At 33.7% G+C, this 24,772-nt stretch overlaps 1 protein-coding gene across 1 annotated transcript in view; it reads right to left on the bottom strand.

The window, feature by feature from the left end:
• Positions 1–12,385, bottom strand: part of LOC149411784 (zwei Ig domain protein zig-8-like) — a 44,830-nt gene extending 32,445 nt beyond the window's left edge. The window contains exons 1-2 of the mRNA XM_089646239.1: positions 12,339–12,385; positions 9,482–9,618 (exon numbers count right to left, since the gene is read on the bottom strand). Of these exons, the coding sequence (XP_089502365.1) occupies positions 9,482–9,618; positions 12,339–12,385 (184 nt within the window). The remainder of the gene's footprint in view (positions 1–9,481; positions 9,619–12,338) is intronic.
• Positions 12,386–24,772: the final 12,387 nt, after the last annotated feature.

Here is a 24,772-nt window from a genome sequence, read left to right as displayed (position 1 = left end):
ATTCTCTAAATGCCTATCCCTTTCTAATGCGTTGCACGCTAGGCAGTCTGTTATACGTAAATATTTCATTTATTCACGCGTTTTTTTCTTATGCGTTTCGTTATTTGGCTTTGCATCTAGAAACTGGAACGTGCTATATTTATTGTTCGATTAGTATGAACGTAGCACGTCTTTGTATGTTTGTCAATTTGTGGGCATGCATATTGTAGAAGTGCAAAGCATAAACCATTTTTCATCTTTCCTATTGTGATAATTTAAAATTATTGAAAATTCTTTGAAAAGTGCATCGACCTATCTGAGGTTGAGAAGTCTTAAATTTGTTATTTTTTATTTTTTATTTGTTATTTTTTTATTCAGGTTATTATTATTATGGTAACAATTGGCGGGTATAGTATGTATATGTATGTATGTACATATGTGTACTATTTTATATATTTGTGTTTATTTTATAGAAAACTTTTGCAATTTTTATGAGCTATTGAAAACATTTTTTTACCAATTTTCATAATTCTAAAAAAATATGTTTACACTAGACTCAAATTAAAACTAACCATTCCTCCATTGGGCACTATGAAACAGTCAGCTGCCTATTATTTGTTAATCATGTAACATGTACTTATAAATAAATTTAAAAAATAGGTACCGGAACACTTTATTAGAAAACCAAAACCCCTGCCATAGTTCACCCAAAGTCGTTCGCAACGTTTGGTGATTTAACAGGGGTACCCGTGTTAACGGGGTGAGGTTTGTGTAGGTCTTGGCTGCGGATGCGTTTACTCACCTACTGCATGGCGGGTCGGATCGGGAGACTCTTTTTGATAGAGACCTTCTGAAATCTCCAGCCGTACTCTCTATCAACCCATCGCCTTTCACCTCAGAAGGAGGGATGGATTTATACGTCCGTCACTCGTGGACACATTGACAGATTCCTACCCACCCTTCACACCCAGAAATTTTTTATTAAATTTTCATTTAAATACGTTATTTACAGCATTTAGGAAAGAAGGCAGTCAGAGGGATTTTTTCCCTATGGGCCTCCTGCTTGGAGCTAATGTAAAAATAAGATATAATATAAGAGTACTTGTATCACATTGATACATTACAAAAACATTTTATTGTTTGAAAAATTCTGCCTTCGGATTTGCTATGTTAGAAAGTCGTAAACTATGTAAATCGTTGCCCTTAGTTCACAATATCAGTAAAGTCATCACCACCACATGCCGCGCCGGACAGATATTATCTATTCAAGTTAGAGGTTAAAAGCTTTCTATCGTTTATTCAGATATATGAGAGAAAAAATCCTCCCACAACATCATACACGATCAGATCATCGAAGGGACTTTGTAGACAGTCAATAGTGTGCTGGATTGGTAGATACTCTCAGTCTATAGTGAACTGGATTGGTAGATACTCTCAGTCTATAGTGAGCTGTATTGGTAGATACTCTCAGTCTATAGTGTACTGGATCGGTAGATACTGTCAGTCTATAGTGTGCTGTATTGGTAGATACTCTTAGTCTATAGTGTACAGTATTGGTAGATACTCTCAGTCTATAGTGTGCTGGATTGGTAGATACTCTTAGTCTATAATGTACTGTATTGGTAGATACTCTTAGTCTAAAGTGTACTGTATCGGTAGATACTTTCAGTCTATAGTGTGCTGTATTGGTAGATACTCTCAGTCTATAGTGTACTGTATTGGTAGATACACTCAGTCTATAGTGTGCTGGATTGGTAGATACTCTCAGTCTATAGTGAGCTGGATTGGTAGATACTCTAAGTCTATAGTGAACTGTATTGGTAGATACTCTCAGTCTATAGTGAGCTGTATTGGTAGATACTCTCAGTCTATAGTGTACTGTATCGGTAGATACTTTCAGTCTATAGTGAGCTGTATTGGTAGATACTCTCAGTCTATAGTGAGCTGGATTGGTAGATACTCTTTGTCTATAGTGTACTGTATCGTAGATACGTTCAGTCCATAGTGTGCTGTATTGAAGATACTCTTAGTCTATAGTGTACTGTATTGGTAGATACTCTTAGTTTATTGTGTACTGTATTGGTAGATACTCTCAGTCTATAGTGAGCTGTATTGGTAGATACTCTTAGTCTATAGTGAACTTTATTGGTAGATACTCTCAGTCTATAGTGAGCTGTATTGGTAGATACTCTCAGTCTATAGTGTACTGTATCGGTAGATACTTTCAGTCTATAGTGAGCTGTATTGGTAGATACTCTCAGTCTATAGTGTTCTGTATCGGTAGATAATTTCAGTCTATAGTGTGCTGTATTGGTAGATACTCTTAGTCTATAGTGTACTGTATTGGTAGATACTCTCAGTCTATAGTGTGCTAGATTGGTAGATACTCTCAGTCTATAGTGAGCTGTATTGGTAGATACTCTCAGTCTATAGTGTACTGTATCGGTAGATACTTTCAGTCTATAGTGAGCTGTATTGGTAGATACTCTCAGTCTATAGTGTACTGTATCGGTAGATACTTTCAGTCTATAGTGTGCTGTATTGGTAGATACTCTAAGTCTATAGTGAACTGTATTGGTAGATACTCTCAGTCTATAGTGTTCTGTATCGGTAGATAATTTCAGTCTATAGTGTGCTGTATTGGTAGATACTCTCAGTCTATAGTGTGCTAGATTGGTAGATACTCTCAGTCTATAGTGAGCTGTATTGGTAGATACTCTCAGTCTATAGTGTACTGTATCGGTAGATACTTTCAGTCTATAGTGAGCTGTATTGGTAGATACTCTCAGTCTATAGTGTACTGTATCGGTAGATACTTTCAGTCTATAGTGTGCTGTATTGGTAGATACTCTAAGTCTATAGTGAACTGTATTGGTAGATACTCTCAGTCTATAGTGAGCTGTATTGGTAGATACTCTCAGTCTATAGTGTACTGTATCGGTAGATACTTTCAGTCTATAGTGAGCTGTATTGGTAGATACTCTCAGTCTATAGTGAGCTGGATTGGTAGATACTCTCAGTCTATAGTGAGCTGTATTGGTAGATACTCTTTGTCTATAGTGTACTGTATCGTAGATACGTTCAGTCCATAGTGTGCTGTATTGAAGATACTCTTAGTCTATAGTGTACTGTATTGGTAGATACTCTTAGTTTATAGTGTACTGTATTGGTAGATACTCTCAGTCTATAGTGAGCTGTATTGGTAGATACTCTTAGTCTATAGTGAACTTTATTGGTAGATACTCTCAGTCTATAGTGAGCTGTATTGGTAGATACTCTCAGTCTATAGTGTACTGTATCGGTAGATACTTTCAGTCTATAGTGAGCTGTATTGGTAGATACTCTCAGTCTATAGTGTTCTGTATCGGTAGATAATTTCAGTCTATAGTGTGCTGTATTGGTAGATACTCTTAGTCTATAGTGTACTGTATTGGTAGATACTCTCAGTCTATAGTGTGCTAGATTGGTAGATACTCTCAGTCTATAGTGAGCTGTATTGGTAGATACTCTCAGTCTATAGTGTACTGTATCGGTAGATACTTTCAGTCTATAGTGAGCTGTATTGGTAGATACTCTCAGTCTATAGTGTACTGTATCGGTAGATACTTTCAGTCTATAGTGAGCTGTATTGGTAGATACTCTCAGTCTATAGTGTATTGTATCGGTAGATACTTTCAGTCTATAGTGTGCTGTATTGGTAGATACTCTCAGTCTATAGTGTGCTGGATTGGTAGATACTCTCAGTTTATAGTGAGCTGTATTGGTAGATACTCTCAGTCTATAGTGTACTGTATCGGTAGTTACTTTCAGTCTATAGTGTGCTGTATTGGTAGATACTCTTAGTTTATAGTGTGCTGTATTGGTAGATACTCTTAGTCTATAGTGTACTGTATCGGTAGTTACTTTCAGTCTATAGTGTGCTGTATTGGTAGATACTCTTAGTTTATAGTGTGCTGTATTGGTAGATACTCTTAGTCTATAGTGTACTGTATTGGTAGATACTCTCAGTCTTTAGTGTGCTGGATTGGTAGATACTCTAAGTATCTAGTATTTTGAATTGGTAGATACTGCCAGTCTTTAGTGTGCTGGATTGGTAGATACTCTCAGTCTATAGTGTACTGTATCGGTAGATACTTTCAGTCTATAGTGAGCTGTATTGGTAGATACTCTCAGTCTATAGTGTACTGTATCGGTAGATACTTTCAGTCTATAGTGAGCTGTATTGGTAGATACTCTCAGTCTATAGTGTACTGTATCGGTAGATACTTTCAGTCTATAGTGTGCTGTATTGGTAGATACTCTAAGTCTATAGTGAACTGTATTGGTAGATACTCTCAGTCTATAGTGAGCTGTATTGGTAGATACTCTCAGTCTATAGTGTACTGTATCGGTAGATACTTTCAGTCTATAGTGAGCTGTATTGGTAGATACTCTCAGTCTATAGTGAGCTGGATTGGTAGATACTCTCAGTCTATAGTGAGCTGTATTGGTAGATACTCTTTGTCTATAGTGTACTGTATCGTAGATACGTTCAGTCCATAGTGTGCTGTATTGAAGATACTCTTAGTCTATAGTGTACTGTATTGGTAGATACTCTTAGTTTATAGTGTACTGTATTGGTAGATACTCTCAGTCTATAGTGAGCTGTATTGGTAGATACTCTTAGTCTATAGTGAACTTTATTGGTAGATACTCTCAGTCTATAGTGAGCTGTATTGGTAGATACTCTCAGTCTATAGTGTACTGTATCGGTAGATACTTTCAGTCTATAGTGAGCTGTATTGGTAGATACTCTCAGTCTATAGTGTTCTGTATCGGTAGATAATTTCAGTCTATAGTGTGCTGTATTGGTAGATACTCTTAGTCTATAGTGTACTGTATTGGTAGATACTCTCAGTCTATAGTGTGCTAGATTGGTAGATACTCTCAGTCTATAGTGAGCTGTATTGGTAGATACTCTCAGTCTATAGTGTACTGTATCGGTAGATACTTTCAGTCTATAGTGAGCTGTATTGGTAGATACTCTCAGTCTATAGTGTACTGTATCGGTAGATACTTTCAGTCTATAGTGAGCTGTATTGGTAGATACTCTCAGTCTATAGTGTAATGGATTGGCAGATACTCTCAGTCTATAGTGAGCTGTATTGGTAGATACTCTGAGTCTATAGTGTTTTGTATCGGTAGATACTTTCAGTCTATAGTGAGCTGTATTGGTAGATACTCTCAGTCTATAGTGTATTGTATCGGTAGATACTTTCAGTCTATAGTGTGCTGTATTGGTAGATACTCTCAGTCTATAGTGTGCTGGATTGGTAGATACTCTCAGTTTATAGTGAGCTGTATTGGTAGATACTCTCAGTCTATAGTGTACTGTATCGGTAGTTACTTTCAGTCTATAGTGTGCTGTATTGGTAGATACTCTTAGTTTATAGTGTGCTGTATTGGTAGATACTCTTAGTCTATAGTGTACTGTATCGGTAGTTACTTTCAGTCTATAGTGTGCTGTATTGGTAGATACTCTTAGTTTATAGTGTGCTGTATTGGTAGATACTCTTAGTCTATAGTGTACTGTATTGGTAGATACTCTCAGTCTATAGTGTACTGTATCGGTAGTTACTTTCAGTCTATAGTGTGCTGTATTGGTAGATACTCTTAGTTTATAGTGTGCTGTATTGGTAGATACTCTTAGTCTATAGTGTACTGTATCGGTAGTTACTTTCAGTCTATAGTGTGCTGTATTGGTAGATACTCTTAGTTTATAGTGTGCTGTATTGGTAGATACTCTTAGTCTATAGTGTACTGTATTGGTAGATACTCTCAGTCTTTAGTGTGCTGGATTGGTAGATACTCTAAGTATCTAGTATTTTGAATTGGTAGATACTGCCAGTCTTTAGTGTGCTGGATTGGTAGATACTCTCAGAATCGTCCTCCATTATATTTGGTGACCAGATCTGAATAGCCGGGTACTTTCCAATCTATATCTCTCCAACTTTTCCTCTTTTCTTCTACCTTTAGCATAAAAACAAACCTTTAATTGGAGATTGTCACTTTTTTCTTAATTTTCGCATTTTTTTCTCAATGTGAAATTATGTTGCAATCTACAAATATTTTTCTAAAACTAGAAAAATCAAACAGAAAAAAAATCGGTTTACAACATCTCATCGTTTAAGGATTCTTTTCTGATATATTAAATTATGTATGATATGTTTGATTGTTGTTTTAGTTGAATTTATAATCTTATTATAAAAGCCCAAAAATCAACAAACAACAGCTTCATTCACAGTGATCTAACTAATTATTTTAATAATGTTATTATATTATTGTAGCCCTTTGAAACAAAAGCGACTAGCTAACGATCGTTTTTCTCTCTTCTGGGGTTAGCTGTAAGGGTTTGACCTTCTATCGTATATATTTAACCATCGTGAAAACAAAAAAAAACAATTATCACTGGGCCTATTAGAAAACAGATTTGGAACGTAAAAAGCAAGGATTATATCGATGGGATTTCCGCAAAGTGACAGGGTGATACGGAAATAACTGAAGGAGCTTATTGGACGTACCAGTGACAGCTTAGCACACATGAACACGGTGTTCATAAATACGAATTTTCACAAAGTAGATAATGTTAACAAGGGAGGAAGGATATCAAACGTTTTTAGTATAAAACAACGCTCACAAAAGTGTCGCCAACTTAGCAATTTAGTTACCCATTCTACAATCTAAGATGTTAAATACGGAAAACTTTCCATGTAGTTTGATCGTAGTTCGGCTACAATCGGCACTCATCCATGCCATATCTACTTATTTTCTATTATATGTGCTTTACAAACATAACACAATGGTTTACATACCTGTCAACATATTTTAGCAAATTTTCGTGTTATAACCATCCCATATAATAATAATAATAGTAACATGGCATTTATATAGCGCAGTTTAGTGTCATTTCACTTCAAGTGCGCTTTACTATAACAAACTTAAAAACGGTAATTCTGTATAAGTGGACATATTCTTAAAATTATTCCTACAGTGTGCCTTACCCAATACAGATCTAATTTTATAATACTAAATATACTGTTTATACAAAGTGATGACAAAACTTAGAATAACAATAACAGCAGGACAGGACAAAACCAGAATATTAAAACTAAAACATAATATAAAACAGGAGGCAGTTTGTGTTCAGAAATGAAACAATATTAAATATGGCTTAGTATAAAATATTGAAAAGAAGTTTATAATTTTGTTTTTAAAGCCCGTTTAAATTAAACCAAATTATGGAGATAAGTAAGAGCTGAGGGAAATCTATTCCAGATGAGTGGGCCTGTTACAATAAAAGAGCGATCATAGTAAACGGCTCAATTTGACCTAGAAAGTTCGATTTATTTTCCAAAGGTGTTAAATGCCAAAAATTATTTTTATTACAAAGGGGTTAATTTATTATGCAGTAAAACAGAAAAGAAAGCTCAAAGCTTTAAGCTTGGAGCTTTGAAAATAAAGTTTTAAGGTTGGAGCTTTGAGCTTGAAGCCTTAAGCTTTGACCGTTAAGGTTGGAGTTTGAACCTGTGGACAGTCCATCGGTACAAACAATTCACTGTCCATAGGTACAATTTATCACAACGTAACCGAAAACCACATTAGCGTGTATTGAACAAGATAAAAAACTTAATTTATAACTACAACAATCAATGCCACAGTGAATGCACAAAGAATAAATTTAGCTTCGTTCATTAAAAATAATTAGAGTCTTTGAGAAGCCTGAAGGAATGAGCATCTATTACTTATACCATGGCGGAAAATGGTAGACAACCTACAGTGTATTAATTGCTTAGTGCCTTTGAATTTTCCTGTCCTCATTTTATCTCGGACTTTTATTCCAAATGTGATTTTTCTCTGATTCTGAAATACATGTAGAAAATGTTTCATTTTGTATTGCCCGGTAGCAGCGGATTGCCTGAGATTATTTTTCCTCTCAAACAAAATAAGTTCTAGTTAAAGAGTTTTCTCCTAAAAGTCTTCTGGAGTTTTTATCCCTCGCAAATGCCAGACTTCTCCCCATATCGAGGTCCTTAGTGCCAGGATGAGCTTTTTAAGCAAACGGAATTTTTTCTTGGAAATCAACGTTCTGTGTTTGACATTTGGCTTATGAGTATATGACCTTTACAAATTTTAATAACTGTAACGACATATTATAGATTATTCTATTTATTATTATGTGTAAATTAAATTATGGTTTTGGCGCATCGTAACCACAGAATATATACAATGGCAGTGTAAACAAATAGTTGTCGTTGATTTCTGTTGGTCTATAACATACTTTATTAAACAAATCGTTTTATACACATTACTTCTATAGTAAAACATGTTTTCTGATTTGCATGAATCCGTAACGTTATAACAAGTGTATTTGAAAAAAAAACACGATGAACTTTATTTATTTTAACATTTTCAGAAAAAAAAATATTAAAAAGACAGATCGAAGTATATTTGTTTACATCAAAAGATAATGTAAAATTAAAGTTACATTATAAAATAATGTTAATATAAAAAAAAGATCAATTGAAGTATCAGCATCTGAAAAGACGTTGTTTTATTCTGTGCATGTTGTTATATGCTGTAATAATGTTGTGTGTGGTTATATGCTGTAATTATGTTGTGTGTGGTTATATGCTGTAATTATGTTGTGTGTGGTTATATGCTGTAATTATGTTGTGTGTGGTTATATGCTGTAATTATGTTGTGTGTGGTTAATTTTTTTTGAAGTTGAGATGTTGAATCTTAGTTACGTCTTTACATGTAAAAACATACAAATTGAAAAAATACGTATAAGTTATTACGCGGAGTTATACTCCGTATGACCCGTATGTTAAATGCGTAGTAAATCCCAGCTATTTGGATGGTTTTTTTATATGTTCTTTTTATAGAGAGTTTGCCAGATACTGTGAAGGCTTTACTTCTCCTTTCTGCACAAAGGTTTTATGATATTTTTTTTAATATTGGTTAGAGTAGGCGAAGTACAGTACAGTTTCCAATCTTGATATACGTAAAATAAGAAAAACCCAAAACAGAAGCGTCACACGTAAGTATACGTAACCCGTCACTCAAATTGGGTAATAGAACGAGCGAGTGAGATCACCAACGAGGGAGTCACTGTGCGCATAGAATTTGTAAACTGTGAGATGGTTTCTGTGTGCAAGTGTACAGTACAAATTAAAAAAAATGATTCTATTATCTGATACATTTTATGTGGTTTAAATCTTATCGTAGATTATGTATTTATAGGTTTTGAAGAAATGAAAAAAAAACGAAACTATCTGGTCTCCATTTTAAAATTATACACGAAGGATAGTCACTTTGGAGGTTTTGTGTAAGTACCCCCGTTGGGAACGGAAATTTTAATGTATTACATGTCTTAGAAATTTCGGATTGCACTTCATATAATTACTGGAATCAAAACCTCATTCTTAAATATATCTACAATTTATTATATTATTGAACTTACCATGGACGATGAGTTGATGCCTTGATATGAGAGGGGGGTGGGTGCTTAGTTGGCACTCGTAGTTGCCAGAATCTTCTACCACAGCACGTCTCAGCACCAGTCTCCAAGTGCTGGGTTGAAGGAAGTCCACTGAGAACCTTGCAGGGAAAAAAAGTTGATATAAGTTCACCGATTTGAAAATAATTCGGTGATGTTTTTTTATTTTGCCATATTTCAAAAATTTCCAACATTTTTTCTGCTAATTTTTTCTTTGGTTTTGTAGGAATCGCACTATTAAATGCGTAACTCTGAGAGATACATAATTGATTGGTAAAGCATGAAGTGTAATGCCTCGTAAAATTTACGTTCACAGGTCTATTGATTAGTGATGGGAAAAAATGATGCGGAGGTGATTACTAGCTGCCACTATTGCGGGTCGCCTAGGAAATCCATGCGCAATTACATATCGCTGACCTGAGAGTTTTGTTATAGTCAAAAATGGGACTTTGCTGAGGGGGGGTAATTTGCCTTTTTTTGGTCGCTGCACCAAGGGTTTATTGTCCTAAGGATCGATTTTAATTGAAAGTAAGGAACTCCAGTGACAAATATTATGGCTTCAAAAAATATTTTCATATAGATCAACAAACACTTATTCTGAATATGTAATAATCTGATTGTGTATTATTATCCGTAGAATTTATGAATCGTCAATAAAAAATGAATAAAATGCCATCAAATTGACTGAATCTGTTGATTCATCACAACCAGTCTACGTGAGTAATATATCTATAGTCTACAATATCCACATCGGGTTGCCAATTCGTGGAGAATTCCTCAATATACGGAAATTTTCTAAAATTTTTTTAAGAATTGAATTTTTTACTGGAGAACCTTATTGTGGCGACAATGAGGAGATTCCGGACATTTCTTGAACCAACCGTATTTAAAAATTATATTTAAAAGTCTTCTTTCAGAAAAAGTCTATTTTTATTGCCTGAACGATTTGAAAATGACTAAATAATACAAAATAAATGTTAATTTCAGTAGAATTTTTTGGTGAATCTAACACGTCTTCATCTTTTGTAAGTATTTTAGAACATATGAATTGGCAACCTTGGTCAAAATTCACATAAGAACCCATTAAAATGTTATAAAGAAGGTCTTTTAATAACTACCTTTAAATTTTCCAGGTGTTGTCAAGCATATATTTTTGCACTTTGGTTCAATACAATAATATTAGTGTCGAGTAAATAACATATTGCTTAGTGTTTTTCAATGTTAAATTATTAATAAATAAAAAGGTCTTTGGCCTGAAGGGAGATCATTTAAAAATGGCTCAACAAACATTTTTTTAATATTATTTTATTTTAAACGCTGAACTAAAATTACTGAAAACGAAAAAAAAAGTCACCGGAAAAACGTATTATAACCATTACAGCAAACCTCATTATTTGTCGTTTCATAATTTTTTCTCAAATTGCAGTTGGAACCTTCTGAACCTTGGTTTCATGGAGGTGAATATTTGATTATTCTGTGGTTAATTTCTATATTAAATAAAAAGGTAGTTATTTTTTCTTTCTGGCGCCGTTTAGTATATGTTTCTAACTTTGACGGTAGGGAAGACACAACGATTTTAAGGATAATACAGATAGTTCCCAAAGCCTAAAAAAATTAGCCTGAGGAGTTAAAAATAAAATAAAAAATGTCTCAACTCCCATATAAAATGCAATGTCGAAAAAAAACGATAGGCATAGAGACATTCCGAAATATTAAAAAAAAAACAATTGAATAATATTAAATATTGACCGCAAAAGGTTGCTGTTGCTGTGGAAATAGAGAAACAATAGCGCCTGTTGCTTTTAATTCCAACAAATGGAAAAGTCCAAAAAGAAGTTCTCCGTTTCTTTTTCTCATTCTAATTTCAAAATTATTTACAATAAGTAGGTAAATTGGTACCCATGTGCTCATGAGAATCAATATTACGGACAATTGAATCTTATAAAACGCTTTAATGTTAAAATTATGAAATTTATGTTTTGTCTGGTGAAATAATTTTGTGTAACAAACATCACCCTTCCAAGAAAACAGTTCACGTGAAGTATTTTGATTATATAATGCTAATTTTATTATGATAGTATGATAATTTTATTGTAATTTAGTTTGCATAAAGTTTATTCTTCTCATCTCAATATGATAACCAGATTCGGGAGAAAAACGGGTGTGTTTCTTACATACCTAGATAAGCAAACCAGAACAAATCCAGATGCTCTAACTGGATTTGTTTTCGTAATAATATTATTTTATGACGTAAAATTCATAATTGCCAAAATTATAAAAATGTGATCGTAGTTAATTCGTCTTTCCAATGCTAGTTTTGTCATAAGCAGTCATGCTCAGGCACGGTGACAAGTTACTATCATTATCGATGTTCCGGTGCTAGAAAGACTGGAGATATATATATTGTGTGGAAATAAAATCAAATTCAAACTAACCAACCACATCCCAATGTTACCACTTATGCAGTAAGTAACTCTGTTGGAAACTGCGATAAGTAATACGTACTCGAATGCCTTTGTTCTTGTATATTGTTTTGAAGTTGCAGGTAGAGTGTAAAGAATCGGGTGGATTGTGACATTGTGACAAGGTTAAGGCAGCTCTAAGCCAAGGTACGCTGCTTTGCACAATACGGCGACTAATAAAGTTTTTTCATCGAAATTTGAACTCAAGTTTCCTTTTTCCTGTAGTACTTTGGGGAAAGATTAACTATCCTGTCATGTTATGTTAAAAGTTAGTTGTTCTGATTTAAGTACTAGGTACTACGTTTTGAAGAATACATTTGAAAGAACGCCTTGTAAAATGTCATACGTTAATTAATTACCTGGAATCAGCGGTGTAGGTTTGTTGTCCAATAGTTAGTATCTCCATTTTATCGTAGCCAGGTCGTTTTCTCACCCAAGAGACCTATAAGAAGAAGAGAAACATGATTAAGAAAATAACTAAGAGTTCTGGTCACTATATCAGTTTAACATGCATTTGACATCCTACGCGATAAAGTGAAAAGCCACTTTCCTATATGCCTGGAGATTACGAATTAAAAACCAAGCATAGAAGTTCGTTAAAATATTATATATTGCTTTATGTGCTGCCAATATAGATAAATTGAATTGAAATCCCATTCATGCAGCTGGGAAAAAAATGTCATAATTTATTTTGTTAATTTTAATTCACTATGTAGTGTTATTTAATTCTCGTTTTATCTAAAAGCCTGACGGGCGTAAATATATAAATATACCTACATTTTACAGACAACACCAAAAAACAAACATTCCCGAGTTACAAATAACCTGATATTATTTGAAAATCTCCCACTACTATCACGGCAAGCGGAAAATGTTGCTTGTGTCGTGGTGGAGAATTTAGCCAGCCGAGATATTGAACTCACGACTCCTTCTGAGTTCGATATTAATAAAATCGGAATGCGGAAAACTTTGAGCCAAGTTTCGCTGCGCATAATCGCGTGCCGGTCACTATTGAGGTTTACAAATGAATTCATGTTTTTTGAAATCATTATATTTATTTAAATGTTTTTTTTTTGTTTTCATACCGACCCAAGTGGGACTGACTTTACTGTCAACCGATAAAACCTAAGTACGTACGTCGTCATCGGTACTCCGTCGAATTTCGATGAGGGCTTTGATAAATGCCTTAACTTTAAAAATTATTTTAACTAGTTATAATCGAAATTTATAAATAAACTACTATTTCATTTAGAAATTGAACATTCATAATAAAAATGACTGAAATTCTTTCCTATTTTTATCTGATAGTATTATTACGCTTTCGTCTGGACGGTTTCGGCCCTCTGACTGGTCGAATTCAAATAGTTTGTTTCGGGTAAATTCCGCATAGCTCCTCTCAATTTTAACTGACCGTAAGGTTCATTTCGGTTTAAAAGCGACCGGACCCAAAAAATTAAGACTTGAAAATTAAAAACCGGTTTCAGACTGAAATACGGTTACAAAATTTACCTGTGACCCCACAGCGAACAGAACTGGAACCTTTCATAACTCACCGAATAAATTCCGCCGTAGTTACATTTCCAAGTGGCAGGTTTGCCAGTAAAAAAAATAAGTTTTAAGAAGGAAACTTTCATACCAAAAATATATTTAAAACTCAGTGAAATCAATATTTTTCAAAATCGTAAATGCAAAAAGTTGTTGTTTATTGTCATTATGTTGAATCAAATGTTCGTTTTTTTCTAAATGTGTATTAAAAACGATAGTTGTAGGTAAAGAATTACCATTAGTTGGAGTAAAATAAACACCTTTTAACTAAACCGACTGCTAATCTTATCACACAATTACGCTCCTTTTATTCACAAACACGGGAACAATTAATCAATATGTAATAATCTATTATTTCAGCAAACTTTGTTATCACTATCTTTAATTACTATTTGATTTACTACTTAGCTTATAGACATTGACGGTTTGTAACATATATTTAAACTCTGCCAGTCTCCTATGAGAGCAGATTCTGTAAAACATATAGTGAATAATAGTGTTTCATTTCAAAGAATCCATAACAAATACGTTCAATTTATTTTTTTCAAACAATTTTCATTCTTATTTTTCCGAAATTTAACATGTTATTATTCATTAGCTCCTTCCTATTCCATGTTAATGCAACAATATATACTCACCTTCTCTCTGTAAATGACTTCATATCTACCTATTAAATGTAACTGTTGTTAGTATCACTTAAACTTGGCGAAGCCCAACTAAGTGCCGCCCGTAAGGCCTAGCAGCAAAAAACCTGCGGGTGGGTTTTTAACTGCTTTGTTATTATGTATTTATTAATTTTCGGGAAATGTTTTATCAGTTATTATATTATAAAATATAATGTACTACGTACTTTGTTAATTATTTTATAAATGTAAATAAATACATTTTTTAATAAATATGTAACAATATCAAAATAATTCTACATATTAAGTTGACGATTTGAAGAATTGACACCACTACCGAATAACGTTATTTCGTTATATTTTACATTACTCAAACTACCTTCATTTATTCAGATACCTACTTAGTATTCTTGTGGCTCTTGGTAAGTTTTAATTCACGGAGACTTATAGAGACTTTAAATTTAAACTCCATTAAGATGCTCGGGGTATCTCAGACCGGCTCAAGTAACCAGGCCCCAACTTTGAGTAAATGTGGATTGGTAAAAGCTGGGCGTTGTTTACATGACTAGAAAGGACACGCTTCTCCACCACCACATGGAAAGCCTATGGCGCTGACTACGCCAATCAAATAACACATCATCATTGCCACGGTTGCCTGGATGGAGTCTACACTGATGACCCGACAAGAGACGGGAGATGTTCAAATATCCTCCGTTAACGGCTGTTTGCACATATTTTTTACTTCTATTCCGCATTGCCTATCTGTGTATTGTTATTAATTATCCGCTATTTAAAATATGGAATGTATTTCATTGCTCTATCCCTGAATACATTCAGAAATAAACTCTTAATATTATTATTATTTAACGACTCTCCACATTAGCGGCTAAAACTATTGCAAAATCAAGAAAACATAATGATGTAATAGAAAAAAACAATGAACGAAGAAATTAAATAAATCGATTAATTATAGTTTCTATACTAATAAAAATATTGAGTTAATTAATCAAGTGAGTTATGTTTAAGTTGTTTAGAGATGGTGATTTATTGTATCTAATTAAAATTTATTTTATGTAATAATAAGGAATATAGGATAACGATAGGAGATGCTCACGTATTAATTTATGATCGTAGGCGTTCTTTATGTTGGATATTTGTAAAGTTATATTGCACACATACGAGCATACCTACAGGGAATTGAGATTTTTTCCTAAAATTGGTTCTACTTGTGGGCAAATAAAATAAATTGGTTTGTCGTGTTGACCTTGAGGTTAAGTAAAACTATATAAAAAGTAATACGAAGGAAATGCGGCTCTGTTACTGTGATAAAATAAATCATTTTTATTCCGATCACTGAACAGAAACTCCGAAGAGGTTTGATCCATAACGACTTGAAAGAAAACTGAAGTCGTCAATTAACATAAAGCTTTTTGACTCCTAGGCCCTAGACAGTCCAAAGAAATAGTTTATCATTCTAGGAAATAATTTCAGCAGTTGCTTCAATAAGCTTCATGATTTTCACTGAAAGTAAAAGAAGTTGAGCTTTATTTTGGCTGACACGCCCACAACACACTTTTGCCGGCTCAGAGTGTTTATAATAAAATTCTTTATGTTTAGCTCTGTCAGTTGACAAAGATGTACATCACACTGGCAGGCGTTTAATGTTTTGAGTATTAATAACATCTTCAATATCTATTTCACAATAATTCTATCTGTATTTGGTCGTCAGTGTGGAGAGCCAATAGTTTCCAGCTGCTGTATATTATTAGTTCCCACCTCTAAGCTGAAGACGAATAATCCACAACTATCTGTATTTGGTCGTCAGTGTGGAGAGCCAATAGTTTCCAGCTGCTGTATATATTAGTTCCCACCTCTAAGCTGAAGACGAATAATCCACAACTATCTGTATTTGGTCGTCAGTGTGGAGAGCCAATAGTTTCCAGCTGCTGTATATATTAGTTCCCACCTCTAAGCTGAAGACGAATAATCCACAACTATCTGTATTTGGTCGTCAGTGTGGAGAGCCAATAGTTTCCAGCTGCTGTATATATTAGTTCCCACCTCTAAGCTGAAGACGAATAATCCACAACTATCTGTATTTGGTCGTCAGTGTGGAGAGCCAATAGTTTCCAGCTGCTGTATATATTAGTTCCCACCTCTAAGCTGAAGACGAATAATCCACAACTATCTGTATTTGGTCGTCAGTGTGGAGAGCCAATAGTTTCCAGCTGCTTTATATATTAGTTCCCACCTCTAAGCTGAAGACGAATAATCCACAACTATCTGTATTTGGTCGTCAGTGTGGAGAGCCAATAGTTTCCAGCTGATGTATATATTAGTTCCCACCTCTAAGCTGAAGACGAATAATCCACAACTATCTGTATTTGGTCGTCAGTGTGGAGAGCCAATAGTTTCCAGCTGCTGTATATATTAGTTCCCACCTCTAAGCTGAAGACGAATAATCCACAACTATCTGTATTTGGTCGTCAGTGTGGAGAGCCAATAGTTTCCAGCTGCTGTATATATTAGTTCCCACCTCTAAGCTGAAGACGAATAATCCACAACTATCTGTATTTGGTCGTCAGTGTGGAGAGCCAATAGTTTCCAGCTGCTGTATATATTAGTTCCCACCTCTAAGCTGAAGACGAATAATCCACAACTATCTGTATTTGGTCGTCAGTGTGGAGAGCCAATAGTTTCCAGCTGCTGTATATATTAGTTCCCACCTCTAAGCTGAAGACGAATAATCCACAACTATCTGTATTTGGTCGTCAGTGTGGAGAGCCAATAGTTTCCAGCTGCTGTATATATTAGTTCCCACCTCTAAGCTGAAGACGAATAATCCACAACTATCTGTATTTGGTCGTCAGTGTGGAGAGCCAATAGTTTCCAGCTGCTGTATATATTAGTTCCCACCTCTAAGCTGAAGACGAATAATCCACAACTATCTGTATTTGGTCGTCAGTGTGGAGAGCCAATAGTTTCCAGCTGCTGTATATATTAGTTCCCACCTCTAAGCTGAAGACGAATAATCCACAACTATCTGTATTTGGTCGTCAGTGTGGAGAGCCAATAGTTTCCAGCTGCTGTATATATTAGTTCCCACCTCTAAGCTGAAGACGAATAATCCACAACTATCTGTATTTGGTCGTCAGTGTGGAGAGCCAATAGTTTCCAGCTGCTGTATATATTAGTTCCCACCTCTAAGCTGAAGACGAATAATCCACAACTATCTGTATTTGGTCGTCAGTGTGGAGAGCCAATAGTTTCCAGCTGCTGTATATATTAGTTCCCACCTCTAAGCTGAAGACGAATAATCCACAACTATCTGTATTTGGTCGTCAGTGTGGAGAGCCAATAGTTTCCAGCTGCTGTATATATTAGTTCCCACCTCTAAGCTGAAGACGAATAATCCACAACTAAGCTTTTGCTAGACTCTGGACAGAGAAGGATAATTCGTCTGATTAACAATGCGTTATTCAGATTGATTTCCATATGTAATGCACATACAGTTTGTACGGACATTATGTAGACAGACTGAGTCTGTTTAACAGGGATTGATCCACTGCGCAACGGTGCGTTACTGAGAGACTCGGCGAACACGAGCAAAACATCCGTACACGCATTTAGCATTCCTCCTTCATTTAATCCCGGTCCCTTTGAGACTTCTTACGATTTGAGTGTGCTCTGTGGTAAGGAGAGTGGGGGGCGGAAAGCGATGAGATAGAGAAAGTTTTTGGGTATCCAGACCTATTCACTACAGAAGGCCAAAGCCATTTCAAGTAACGTTTCGTTTCTGTGTAGTGATCTTTTACCGGGGCGTTACTGACAGTATCTACTATCTAAATCTGTTTTATTATGAATTTTTTGAACCCGAGGAAAATAATTTCCCTCTGGTTGTAAGTATTCTTTGGAGATGCTGTATGGAAGGACTTTTTAAGGAAAATAATGAGAGCAATAGGTCAAGCTAAACTGGCCTCTACCGATCTGGCCCATCGCCAATACCTGAATACTCCTCACCCGATGAACTCGGGCACCCCTGCTAAGTCACAAAATATAGCGAAACAATTGAAGTGACCTATGGCAGGGGTGTTTGTTATCCAATAAATGGTTTCCGGGCAGTCAACATTAAAACAGCGAAATAATACCATTATCACCAATGACAATACCCGAACATCAAAAGAATGATTGACTTAAATATCTTTATGCTTTATCAAAAATATTTGCAAATCCACATCCACATTTTTACACACGAATATTTTTTTAAATTTCTTAAATAACACTTCTTTTATTTGTTTTTTTCTAGTTACATGCTTCTGTCAATATTTATTTATTTAATTTAAACAGTCTTTAAAATAAGATAATATTCAGAAATAGACGACATTAAATATAAATTTATTAATATAACATAAGTTAATTTAGGTATGCATATAAAACTAAGCAATGAAGAAAGACTAAAATATATAAAAATAAATTTAAAAAAAACAGAACTAATTATGAATTTTATGTAAACAGAAAACAATGAGAGTGTAATAATTATGATATACTTCTCATTATTATTTTTATTTTTTTATGGTTTTACACCAAAATAAAGTAATATCATTTACAATGAAATAATAATTTTATAAAATATAATAAGTCATACCCCCATAATTAAGCTGATATTGTGTTTATCAAACAACAATGCAAATGATTATAACTATTAAGCCTCCAGCCCAAGTTGGCCGAATGCATTGAACATTTTTTCTTCAACATAAAAAATAAACTTAGTATATATGCAGTAATATATTCCACCTATATTGTTGAACTACAATATAAATGGAATATATCAATATAGATTGAATATAGTAATATATTCCATCTATATTGTTGAACTACAACACTCTTTTAAATAAAACGTATAATATGCTTAAAATTTCTGACCAAAGGATTTTCACTGAGTTGGTATTTCTATTTTAAATTTTAAATTATGCGTTTTATAATTCAGCATTGCTTGTTTTAAAATGCTTTCAGATTTCACAATACTAGAAGTCGGATTTATTTCAGTGCAGAAATTCTGGTACTAATTATCATATATATTCCTAATTGTCCAGAATACTCAACCAGCCTCTTTTTTCGCTCCAATATATCAAAAGTTTACATAAAGCTCACTTTGGTTGCAAATACTTTTTTCAAAAATAAGACTGATTCGAAAATCACGTGGATTTTTCATAAAAACATCGCAAAATTTTCAACGCTATTAGACATTAGACCAGGTCGTCGAGGTTTTAAATGAAAAATCTCAAAATCATTTGCATTTCCACCGCATAACTTCAAGTGATACCAAGCTTGTATGCCTGCATACATACTATGAAATTATACGTATACCCACCATTACTATGCATAATAAGGCATTAAGTCTCCATTATGGCCCGCTGCAGTTAAGGTTACGGTCCACGCGGGGCTCATGGTAATATCGTCATAATTCTAATACCTCTTTCCACTTCTCGTCATTTTCGTTTAAATATTTTTATTCGTTGTACAGTTTGAAACTAACTTAATGTGTTTCAAAGGATAAAATTTGCATACCCAATTGTAAAAATTAAACCATCGTTATTTGAAATAGCATACCTAAGTGCTAATTTATTCAATGAAAGCCTATATAAAATTATAATAAATTAAATTAGAGGTTTGACTGTGATTGTAATTTTGTTATATCGATATTTAACCTAGCAAAGTCCCGTTTAATCTCGACCGTTTAACATATCTGCCTGTAAATTTGTGTGTGTGTTCCGTTTCTGGTTCAATATGGCGGTGGTGTTAGATACTCCTTTTTCATACCATTAGAGTTCACGTGAGCGTGGATTCTACTACGAATAATTTTCAAATCGGAATAATCAATACTATAGTACCAATATGCCAAATAAATAGAAAAATAATTGTAATTGAGATAGTGATTTTTGAAATAGTAGAAATATACTCCCGGATAGAGTAGAAGTTCTGAGTTCGAGTTCCGATTATGTCTTGTTCTGTTTCACATTTTCAATAAAAAACAATATTAATTAAAACTTTTTCAATAATATTTTAATTTTACTTTGGGGTGAGATTTTAATTAAATTAAAATAATAAACTTTGTTTGACCCACTATCACATTTATTCAAAACTGTCAACATAAATTTTTATTTTCATTTAATAATAAAGACGTCTGTGGAAATAATGTATTTTTTTGATATCCTTAAGATTTTCTTAATTTCTATACCACAAGAAATATCGCCATCGCAGATTACGAGCAAAAAAAAAACTTACCAAACCGAGAGGAAAAAGATCTCTATCGAAGAAAAGAAAATATCTTTCTTTCAAGAAAATGTCTGCCCTCGATGATAAAACAAAACGATAAGATCCCATAGATACGATAAATGGAAACAACATCAGCCTTAAATGATACAAAAACCTAGATGTGCCCAAATTGTTAGCAATTTAATATTACTGGCTAAGATATTATATTATGTTAGCCGAAGTCCCCGGCGTTATTTGGGCTTTATGCAGATTTTTTTAAAATTAGATGTAGATAGTAATTTTCCTCTTATTTTGAACGTCAAATACTAAAAATTTCAACTCCGAGTATCAACATCCTTCTTTAACCCTCCGCATGTCTGGTAAAATTATATCACGGGTTATGCCTGGTAGGTCTGTAAGACCTGGCGAAAATAGTTAGATGATTTTTATTTATAATTTTCATTAATTTTTTGTTTATTTAGTATATATAAAAAAAAAAAAAACGTTTCTGATTATAACGCACTTTTCACCATGACCCAAAAATTAAACCGCAATTTTTTGTCTAAAAAACATGTTACGCTTTTGTTATAATTGCTTCATAATTAAAATATAGTAAAATAAAAAACCAAATTATGCATTGTGTATTTTACAGGAGTCCTTTTTCAAAATTTAATTAAAAAATATTTTTTACGTTTGAGTTTGGTTAGAATTTTTGGCCTATTTTTTACAAACAAATATTGAGTGCTATGTACTAATATGACAACTGTAAGAGAAATATACCTAGCAAAGCACAATCCAAAGACAAATCTTGCGATATTTTTTTGTCAGGGTATGTTATACACCTGTGCAATATATCAAGGAGGTGTTTTACAATCAAACTTAACACTTTCTTTGCAATCATGATTTTCTTCAAATAATAGTACTTCAATCTCCTCTGAGGTTAGTCCCGAGGACATTGTAAATGTTACAATTCTTGAAAAAATATGAAATTTAGGAAAAAAAGAAAAAACTATTAAATAAATGAAATAAAACAACCATAACATCATCAATCACTTCACTTCATGCCATATTATAAATTTTTAACGTTACAACATCCTAGTATTTAAGATTATATTTACTGTATACTATTTTATAGTGTCATTGTACACCTATGTAAATGTAGTAAATTTATGAAAAAGCTCTTACACCAAGCCTAAGAGCTAGCTCTCTTAATTGGCGTAGAATCCTTGAAAATGTATTTCAATATTTTGTTTTTGCCATATATTATGTTTATTACTGTTACAATGTTATAATTTTAACAATAAAAAAAAACGGAAATATAAAAAAAAATGTAGTTAATTCCAAAATAACTGCGTTAGCTATTAATTATAGTTATATATCAATATAACTATAATTATAGTTATATATTAATTATATTATAGTTAGCGTTAGTGTAATGCCACTGCCACTGGCAGCTACTGAAGTTCACGCCAATGTTTACAGCTGTTTATAAAATGCCCTGGGTCTGTCAGACTATACCAGGTATGCGTGGGGTTAAGGGTTAAGAAAAGAGATTGAGGATTGTTTTCGAAATCTTATATAATCAGTGACCTTCCTAATGTTTTATATAAATAATAAATCCGTGCCGTCCACCTACCTGCCCGCCCGCCACAGACAGTCTTATCATATTATTAGATTATATAGATATAAAAGCATGTACCTTCGCAATAACGATTAATATATAAAGATGCCAACTTGCCATCGTTATTTTGACAATACCGAGACGACGTGCATTTTGACAGACCGTGTCTCATCGCATTTCTTCCGTGATACGTGCTCTGGCTACGGTCTGTAGTGTCCTCTTTCGCAATGACTTCATATGTGCTTCAATATTATTAAAGTGAACATGTTTTATTAAGCACGCATCTTGTATCTTATAGGTAACCGTATACTCATTACGGCAGATGTATTTATAATTAATATTATTCTTTGAGTAGTATTTTGTCCGGTTTGCAGCTAAGTCAACAACGTTCCCACCCAGCGGTCGGGGTACAGTTCTTCTGCTCGCTGAAGTAGATATTGGTATGATTATGTTAACAAAATATTTTTTTACTCACCAGTTTATCAGCCAAAGAAGATACCTTGCAATCTAAATTCGCATCGGCTTCTGTATCCACGGAAACTGTTGTTCCTGGCGTCTCGAACCTTGGTCCTCCGAACCTTAAAAAAAGATTATAAACATAAACCAATATAATTAATCAAATAGTCACTTCACGAGTATGTGAATAATGCTTTTAAGCTAGTCTAATTTAATATTTCATGAACCCAATCATGTTTGACAATCTCCATCAACGGAAGCGATCTTCCCAACAAGCCTTTCATTGATGTGCTTCGTATATCTCGAGATGACCAGCTCTTATGTATTTACACGGCAACCTGTCGACTTATGAATACGAAAATAAATGGTACATTTCGCACTTTATTTACTATGAATAATTATTATAATTGTCGAAAATGCCTGAAAATATGATGTTTTTAACATAACTTAACAAAATTATGTCTTACAATTTATTTTTTTAAATATTTGTTTGCTAAAAATTATAAAATATTTTATGTAGTGACATTTCTGCAATAGTTTTTTACTATTTTTTATTGATAAATAACAATTTGTTTTAAAAAATGGTATGTTTGCCTAAGCTTTATATGTAGTTGGGTGAGTAAATTCATCTCTGCCTTCAGACCTAAACTTAATTCCTGTGCATTTCAATGGGCATTTCAACAGCTAAGGCTGACAGCTTCATTACCTTTATTACAATAATCTGCCTTAGGTTGTCACAACTAAAGATCAGAAAATACAATCTGCCGTAGGTTTTCACAACTAATGATCAGACGTCACAATCTGCCGTAGGTTGTTGCAACTAATGATCAGAAGTTACAATCTGCCGTAGGTTGTTGCAACTAATGATCAGAAGTCACAATCTGCCGTAGGTTGTTGCAACTAATGATCAGAAGTCACAATCGAATATAATTGGTGCGGTTATCACCTCAGATAATGTCTCTAATACAAAAGAAGGTAAGGTGTAAGACCTATTTTCACTCCGTCCTCTCCTCAAAGGGACCTTTCACACACCATTCCAAAGATGACAAAGTCTCTGATGGTAATTATTTTACTCGAGGCCTCCCGTGTTCAGTTAATGTAAAAAAATTAAAAGTTATGTCGATGGACATTGTTTACAAAAAATAAAAATTTTACAATAAAAACACATAAATTTGTTTTTGACCACTATAGTTTTATTTTCACTCTACCGGTTTTGGAAGAACCCTTCCTTTGTCAGGAGAATATTAAAAACATCAGTAAAATATTAGTTTTTAATATTCTTCTGACGAAGGAAGGGTTCTTCCGAAACCGGTAGAGTGAAAATAAAACTATAGTGGTCAAAAACAAATTTATGTGTTTTTATTGTAAATTATGATGAGCCACAAAGTGAATGCTTTTTACAATTACGTAATAAAAATTTTATTAATGACAAAATATAAAAAAGTTACTTATTATCAGAAAGCACAAAACCGTAAAAAAGGATTACAAATCTCGTGAAAAAGAGAAAATTATAACTGTATTCACTGTCAAAAATTTTTCAAAATGATCAGTTTAATCAAAATCGTAGCAATCGAAAACTAAAGATCCGGCTGGGATATTATAGTATTAGTCAGCATTTCAATTAGATGTTGGCATCGACAAATCGATATCATCATTGCTGTTGCCGTTGTCTTTTTGTGTTGCCGCCCTAATCGACTTTGACCATTTCCGAGCGATTCATTAGAACCGTATTTCGTTCGCTAAAATCTTTCGGAATCAGATAGTACGAAAATAAAAATGGTTTAGAAACAGATTATTCGAAAATAAAAAACGTTTGGTTATTCCCTTCACCAAAATTTTTGGAGTAAAGATGTAATGTTTTTTGTTCAGTATGGCACTAAACAACCATTTTTTCTCTTTAATAAATTATGTATCTACTAACTAAAATTTCCGCAATCATTCCGGTTTCAGATGAAATGAACCAACAGCCCTACTACAAACGTCTAAACGAAAAATAGGACTCCCCAAGCAGGTACTCTCAACATCGCCTTGATGAAAGTCATTGAAATAGCTATATCTGTATTTGGAGATTTGGTCAGAATGGATACCGTTCTTTCTCTTTCCTATTTTCATACCCTCCCCACTCCCTTCAAAGTGACTCCGTCCAAGTGACTTGGACTCTTGTGCGGTGATATCCATACAAAAATAGGAAACGTTTTCTGTCTCAAGTCAGCAGGTAGGTAAATACTTTACCGTTAGTATATTTGCTACAAATAATTGACAATGTTTATTGTATTGAAAGGATTCCTATATA

This window comes from Hesperophylax consimilis, chromosome 24, assembly GCF_061612785.1.
Source record: "Hesperophylax consimilis isolate HC1 chromosome 24, BYU_Hcon_1.0, whole genome shotgun sequence".
NCBI lineage: Eukaryota > Metazoa > Arthropoda > Insecta > Trichoptera > Limnephilidae > Hesperophylax > Hesperophylax consimilis.
Note: the sequence above shows the minus strand (reverse complement) of the source record. Positions and strands in the feature narration are given on the sequence as shown.